The 8,040-nt window shown below is 42.7% G+C and overlaps 1 protein-coding gene across 7 annotated transcripts in view; it reads right to left on the bottom strand.

The window, feature by feature from the left end:
* Window positions 1-487: 487 nt before the first annotated feature.
* LOC120949424 (prominin-like protein) overlaps window positions 488-8,040 on the bottom strand; it is a 45,005-nt gene continuing 37,452 nt past the window's right edge. For 4 of the 7 annotated variants that reach the window (XM_040366714.2, XM_040366720.2, XM_040366717.2 and 1 more), the window contains one exon: window positions 4,813-7,830. In XM_040366714.2, coding sequence (XP_040222648.2) covers window positions 7,101-7,830 — 730 coding nt within the window. In that variant the 3' untranslated portion in view covers window positions 4,813-7,100. Of the gene's footprint in view, window positions 3,914-4,748; window positions 7,831-8,040 lie in introns of those variants that run through there. The other 3 variants (XR_007452016.1, XM_040366721.2, XM_040366719.2) reach the window with 3 other exon arrangements.

The raw sequence follows: 8,040 nt of genomic DNA, 5'->3' as shown, positions 1-8,040 counted from the left end.
GAGTACGGTGCCACAAAAAAAAATGGTGGCTCGTGTAGCCGCTCTCCCGATGTGGATGCAGTGATTAGATTGCATAACGCCATTCCAGAGCGCACAGTATGCACTTTTAACGCTTAAAGAGAGCGGGAGCAGGGCTAACGATCCGTATGCAAGCCGTGTCTGGTAAAGGGCGCGCGCGCGTCATGAATGAGCTACTTGCATCGGTACCATTAACCGGAAAGTTCATTTTTCATCCATTATGTCATTTGGCTCTTTCAGCACTGCAAAGGAAATGCATTCTAGAACGTTTTCGTGCAACAAAGATTGTTTGTAGACAAATAATTTAAAAACTCACTTACCGTCTAACAGGCGCATTGTCATTCTTCTTTCATTAATCAACTCATCTTTTCCACTCTACACTACGATCTTTTCGGCATCTTTTCTCTGCTCTTCGCGTATGTTTCTTTACCGTTGTTGTTGTTGTTGTTGTTGTTGTTGTTGAGTTTTATTTATATATTATCACTTTAGTTTTGTTTTTCTTTTCTTCTTGTTTGTTTCTGTTATCTGTCATAGTTTTTATCTGTTCTTGCCAGCACCCCCTTTGCTGTTTTGCTTCCAGATTTTTGTTTCTTCTTTCTTACTGTATTACATTGAGATGTGTGTTTATATGTTTTACTTGTTTTGTTGTTTTTCTTCTTCTTCTTCTTCTTGTTTGACCCATTTTGTTGCATGTAGAAAACACTTGTGTGAACTTGGCGTAGCTTTATACGGTATTTCTTTGTTTGCCTTTCCTGCAACAGATTGATGTAGATCGTAGCTTTGATGACGATCGTTTTTACCTCACTTTCATCAAGAATAATATTACGAGTGAAGAAGAATGATGATGATCAGGGGCAAACCGTGCACAAAATTTGAGAATTGGCAAATTTGAAATACCAGTACACACTCACACACGCACACATACATTTACACACACACAGTAAGGTACATGAATTTATACGAATAAATGCAATCTCCGGCGCAACTGCAACTTCACGCAACAGGAGGAGGAGAAAAATCCACACTGAAAAGTATGTTAGCTGTTGTACATTACACCAGTTTTACTCTTCTACATGTGTGTGTGTGTGTGTTTATATTTTCCCAACTGCTTCTCTTATGCCAATTTTTGTTTTGTTTTTGTTACATTGGTTACCAACTTTCCAATCGAAAATGTTTCTTCTTTTTATCGGCTCTTTACACCTTTCTCTTTTTCTCTGTACTGCATATGTGTATATATGTGTGCTACTGCCTCGTCACACTTACCATCTTCCACCATCTACGTTCAACGCGTTGAGAAGGATAAAAAGATCGTACGTGTGTGTGTAGAATAGAGCTTTTGGGTACTGTTATTTTAGAATCGTTATTTTCCACTGCTCTTCCACAGCGTCTTTGTGTCATTCTCTCTGTGTAGAGCGGTTGTGTTATGTGATTCGTTTGCTAAATAGTAATTATTAAGAAAGTCTTATCCCAATTCACCTCGTACACTCATGTGTCTTCGCGTCACATGGATAATGGGATTACGGATAGGTTGTTTTTTCTTCTTTTCTGTTTTGAGTTTTATTTCATCCTCAACACAAACGGTTAAAATTCTAATTTACTGAGCACGTGGCACTTTACACCAACATCTCCCTGCAGTGTAAAAGATGCCTCGCCAACCACACACATGTACTCATACACTCTACGGCCGAATGAAGAGAAGTGCTTGATCGAATCCGAACCCGCCAGGCAAACGAAACAAACAAAAAAAAAGACTAAACCTTTCGCACTAATAATAAATGAAATACACTATCGCTACTACTGTTGCTAGCAACAAATTAAACTAAATTATAATGCATCGCATTGTGGTGTTTTCTTTTCTCTTCTTTTTTTTCCTAAAACATCCTAAATTAACTAAAAGAACATTTTTTTCTTCTTTCGATCATTAAAAGTATGCATTTTCGAGCAAGTAAAATAAAATCACGAAACAATAACCTATACTCGCGAGATTCGGGCTAAACGGGGTGATTTTTGTTAAAAAAAGAAGAAACGTTTATCATCGCTGGAAGGCGTACAGCGTACGTCAACACAGACACACGATAAGCAACGGAAAACAAAAAACAAAACATAATAATTATGCCATCTAACCAGCTCAAACCTGCGCTTGGTTGATCGTTTGCAAATGCGAAACCACAGTGCTTGGCTGGGGAGGAAAAGGGGGGAAAGATGATGTGTGTTTTACCTACAACGTACAGCTAATCAGCCTTCGGGGTATTTATACAAGCACAGAGTTTAAACGTTCAACCCGCCCCTTCGATGCAAACACCCTAAGGAACTTCTGTCCTGTTGCCGTCTACCAGCCCTTTCTTTCCTTTTTTTTTCAAAGCAGAATTACTACTCTAAATTATGTGCTTTTTGTTTCTCCACACCAAAACCCAAAGGGAGCTGCTGAAACCCCCATTTTACAACATACCCGTGTACGCTACCTACTACCACACCACGCCGGTAAGAGGATTTGCTACGGTGTGGTGACTGATGTAAACTGAGCATTGTACCCGTCCATTCGAAGACGACACGATAGGGGCACGGAGCATTCGTAAATAGCAAAAAGACGGCGGTAAAAAAGACGCACGCACACACAGGACCACTTAAAACCCACTAAACAGAGAATATTTTGAATATTCAATCGCAATAAAAGGGGAAGGGGAAGGGCAGTATGCGGTTGCTTTGTCCCCTTTGACAGCGGACTGATTGATCGGGTCGCGGCGGTGCGATCAAACCACTAATTATTATAATTCGATAAAACTTCATGCGTATTCAGCATTTTAATGTCTCGCTTTTTTCTCTTTCTCTCTTCCCTTTTCAAATTAACATTCTTGAGCAAACAGACACGCACACGCACGCACGCACACGCACGCACGCACACGGAAGGTATGTCACGATCTATGCACGATCAAATGCTACGTATATTGCGGCGCATGGTTGTTTCGTTTGTAATGATCTCATTCGAAGAATCGTTTGGTCCTTTTTTGGAATGAAAATTGTAGCAACGCAGCAAACCCCTGTACACTCGTCGGCGTTGCATTGAAAATGGAGCAAATTATGGCAGCAAACAGGCCACACCGAATTTGAGATTCTTATATTTTCATACTACACACACACACACATTTTCCTTGCTGCTCTCTCTCGCGTCTCTTTTAAATCTTTTAAATGCTTGTACCGATCCCGGTCGCGTAACTCCCGGCAACGCAGTAGAGCGTATGAAAAATATAACTAATTCTTACTGCTTCAAAACGGAAAACAAACAGGACCGCTTAAAAGTTCAATCTTCCGCTCTTACTACTACTACTATTACTACTACTACTCCTGCACAGCATTGAGTATAATATTTACGTGTGTATGTCGGTTAGGCAAATAAAGAAGGAGCTTTACTGCGCAAAACAGCAAAACGAAACGAAACGAAACGAAAAAAAAACCACGTGCTATGCTTCCGTTCTCGATGGCGAATTTTGTAAATGATAGATGATAGAGAATAAGCGCAAATGCGCTTTCATGTGCAACCAGTGTTTGAACACATTTCCCTTTCCTTTCTGGCACCTTGGCACGCGCGGATGTGTGTTTTTGTGTGTGGTGCTGTTTGAAGGGATCTTGTGGAAGAAGCCATTGGTCAGGATCGTCTGGCCGACAAACCGTACATTACTGATCATTTCCTACTTCCACACACTCTGTCCAAACATACTAGCAGGCGAAACAAATCTCCGCGGATCTTGTCCGGAACTAAAGGGATGACATTAATGGCGCGCTTTACTCGTGTTCGCTCGGAGCGCCCGGATAGTAGTACGGTGGTGGTCGCTCATACTCTGCTGCCGGTGGTGCCATCGGCGGGTTCTGGTACCGTGGCGGAGCTCCATCCCAGTTTCTGAAAGTGTGCAAGCAAAGCATACCATTAGAGGAAAGGATCATCCATCGGGCGATCAAGTCACATTACTAGCAAAATGAAAACAACAAAAACTGTGATGTGAAAAGAGAGAGAGAGAGAGAAAGGAGTAATAAGGGTATAGAGAAAAAGTGCATGTTTTGTTTTTGGTTATCTTATTTTTTTGTTTGTTTAGTTTACTTTTTCTGTTACTATTTACACTATTTTCAGTACACAGTACATTTACACGTGCATACATACACATACACACGCGAGCGTTTCTTTCGCGTACTTTTTCTCCATCAGCACCAAACAAACACATACACATGAACATACATCTCATCTGGTCCTAACTGTCTGGGCACCTTACATGGCCTTGTTTTCCCTTTCACATTCTCTATCTATGTTTATTGTTTTGTTTCCAATTGTTTTGTTTAATTTTTGACATTTGTTTCAATTCAAATAACTGTACCTCTTACTTTCCTTTCGTTCGCCAATATACGTCTACCACGTGCTTTGCCAACCACTTGCGCAACCAGTGGTTAGGCGTTGCGTCACTTTCTTACGGGGTAAATGCGCATAACAAAACCAATCGACAACACAAAAAGGAACAAACAGTCCGGGAAATTGCCTGGGATCAGTGTGTGTGTGTGTGCGAGAGACAGAAAAAGAGGGCAAAGGGTAGGGGGATGAGACTACGATCATTCACTACGGGGAGGATCAGGAAGATCGAGCGATGATGTCGAGATGCTTGGAGCATCAGCCAACAACACACATTATGCAGGTTTTTTTCATATGCAATCGGACGATTTTTATTATTATTTTTATTGTTACTCACAGATTGCTGCAGAGGTGCGCGTTCGCGGTGTTCGCGCTATGTGTCTTTGCGTTATGAAGGGGGAGGAGGAGGTTCTTACATTACGAAATAGGACGATAGCATTGTTGCTGTTGCGGCAAACCGAACCCCGCAGCCCGTGGCCGACTATCACAGGTGCTCATATAGTGGCATCTTTTTAGTTTAGTTTTAGGGTATTAGAATTGTGTAGGGTTGGGTATGTTTGTGAACGAGACAAGAACGAAGCAGAATCGTTTGGGCCGATGGATCGTTGATGATGGTTGAGGAACGTAGTGGTAGAATCGAATTGTATCCCGATAGAAGGGAAAGAAAAGGGAAAAAAGACAAATATTTAAAGAAATGTATAAGAAAAAAGACACACACACATTAACATCACGGTACCAACGTTACAGTTTTACACGACATTTACACAAACATCTCGGTCGTGAGATGTATGAAGAAAACCAAACATAACATATGAGTTTTTCAGTTCGATTTTGTGCGTGATTAAAAAAATGAGGAACAAATCAGAGAAAAGCCTTCTTATCCAACGAATGATCACTCAATTTGTCTACCAGACATCAACGTGAGAAGAAGGAAAGTGTATTTACAGCGGTGGTAAAGCACTGATTGTGCCACTAAACGCTTACTAGTGTTACTGTGCTAGTGTAGCTAGTGTGACAGTAGGATAAAAGTACAAAACATTCCTCTACGTTACGTTAGCGTTACGCGTTACGTCTGTAGGTCTAACACCCAAGGAGCATATTGGTGTAACCATATATTCAATATATCACTGTACTGCGGAAGTAGGAACTCAAAACCGTACACAAACAGCTAAAAAATACTGAACAGATACGGATTCGTTCGAACGATCCGGATCTGGAAAGTGAGCGAGCGAAACATGCATCAGTTTTTGAAAGATCCGTATCAGCGCTTCTCTGAGGGTATCACTTTCGGATCATTATTCTTCTCTCCCCAGATAGCAGAACAGACACATCTTACACGTATGTGATTTTTAATAACAAACTACAAAGTATGATTGGTCACAACGCTCTGATCCGACTCACGGTTTGGACTGAGCCGATCTTCAAAAAGATTCGTTTGTAACACCTCTAGTTAAAACGAAAGCTTTTCGTACCTCTCAATGAAGGGATTCAAACTTAGTTGTGATAATGATGCAAAAAATGCACTTTGGAAACGTTATTTTGGTTCGGGCGATATCGGGCACCTAAAATTAAATTTTTACACACAAATGTTTTTGAGTTTTTTTTCTTCATAAAAAGAGAAAACCAAAAGATCGCTAGAAAAAAAAATACTTTTTTCAAATACCAATAAAAAAGGCATATCACTCAACGTCACACAGAGTCCATTAAGTATGGCAACTTTATCAGATTGTATATGAAAAAGTCTGTAATGACATCCAAATTGTAAAAATCAAAACAAATTTTTTGTTGATATTTTCGATTTTGGTTTACTTCTCGTATCCGTTACTGTAATTTTTCGATGTGTCTTGCAGCGGAACAAAAAATAAACAAGTTTGATTTTTTCAACAATAGCAAGTTACTATACAAATAGTCCCCGAATTATTGCTCTTTAAGCTAATGCTAAGGGCAAAATAAATGAGGTTTTTATTGAAATTTAAAAATCAATCCAAAATTATAAAATTTAGCTCCATTCAGAATTAAATCAAATTACTAACGTAGCATCGAAATCAATCTATCTCATAGAAAACTACATGTTCTGTATAAATATTTTGGTTGAAAACCGGCAAATTAGAATATTACAAAACCACCAATTTGTCGGCTGGAAAGGTAGGGTCAAAATGCAACTTGGGGATTTTCTTTAGCATGTAACGCTGCGCTGAATGTAACGAAGAGAAGTGCTCTTTACTTTCACCGACAGTGTAGTGTTGCTAATACCTAATGTCCTCTCCTAAAGGGAAATGTGTCGGAACGTGATAATAAACACAAACACACTGGGTGGAACAACAATCAAGCAAGTAAACGAGTGTAGCGTACCGAGCAAGAATATTACAGTAAATAGGTGAATAGGGGTGGACCTTGAGGAAACCAAAACGATAACACAACAACAACAACAACATCAGCACAAACATAATGAGATGACTATGGCCACAACATACACGAGCGGTTTTGTTCCCTTTGTAAGGCGAAAGAGAGAGTGGGAGAGCGAGAGATATAGCATGGATGAAGCTCTGGTAGCAAAACCTGTCACCACGGTGCCCATCATCGCCACAACGGTCTAGCCGCATCGACGGACCGTGTCCCTTTGCCGCTGTCCGACGACTCTCGCTATGTCTACACTACTCGCACACTACCAGTCCTGGGCAGGTACACGCTAGTACTTCTCGTAACCACTGTCGGTACGGGTTGCCGACTGCTTGCCACCGCTCTGCTCCTCACTGGCCAGCGAACGGGGCCGCCGGAAGGACATGGTACGGAAGTCGAGCGGGGACGGCGTCCGCGTCGGCACGAGCGCCATCGATCGGACCGATCCAACGCTACTGCTATTGCTTCGGCTAACATGCCCGGGCCGTGGTGGCACATGCTGATGATGATGGTGGTGTTGATGGTGTTGCTGCTGCTGCTGCTGCTGCTGCAGCAGTAAGGCTTTATGGTGCGGCCGTCGCTCATGCACACCCGTTACCGTTAGCAGATCGGACGAGCCACGACCACCGGCAGCAGGCACACGATCGACCTGCTCCAGTGCCGTTTGAAAGTCGTCGAAGAAACTTTTGCTAAACAGACGGCTAAGCATCCGGTTCGGCGAGTCGCCACCGTGCTCCGGCCGGGGCTGAGACCGCCGGAACGAGGCGGGACTGGTGTTCTGATACCCGCTGTAGGGTGCAGATGGTGGTGGTGGATCTGCGTCCAGCGACTCGTCCGGTGCAGATAGCGACATTGGCAGTGACAGTGGCAGGGGAGTCGAGTGGTGTCGTTGGTGCAGTGTGGTGCGCTGCTGCTGCTGCTGGTGGGAAGTTGTTAGTAGTACCGGGGGTGGCGGGGACGAAGAGGCCGCCGTATCGCTGCCGCGATGGGTTAGTATTGAAGGGATCTGTGACACTACACTGTTCGGAAGTACAGAAATACAGAGGCAGGAAGTTAGCGACGCACATGCCAACACCACGGTAGGTCCTCGTTCCAGGGAGGGAGGAGGGGGCGTGTTAAGCGTGAACTTTGGATTGTGTGGGTGCGTGTGTATCGTTTTCATGAGCGATTTCGGTCGCATATTACAAGATGATGAGGACGCACGTCGTGGCGTGACACGATCGCAATGG

This window comes from Anopheles coluzzii, chromosome 2 (genome assembly GCF_943734685.1).
Source record: "Anopheles coluzzii chromosome 2, AcolN3, whole genome shotgun sequence".
Lineage (NCBI taxonomy): Eukaryota > Metazoa > Arthropoda > Insecta > Diptera > Culicidae > Anopheles > Anopheles coluzzii.
The sequence above is the reverse complement of the archived record's forward strand: the minus strand, read 5'-3'. Positions and strand labels throughout refer to the sequence as shown.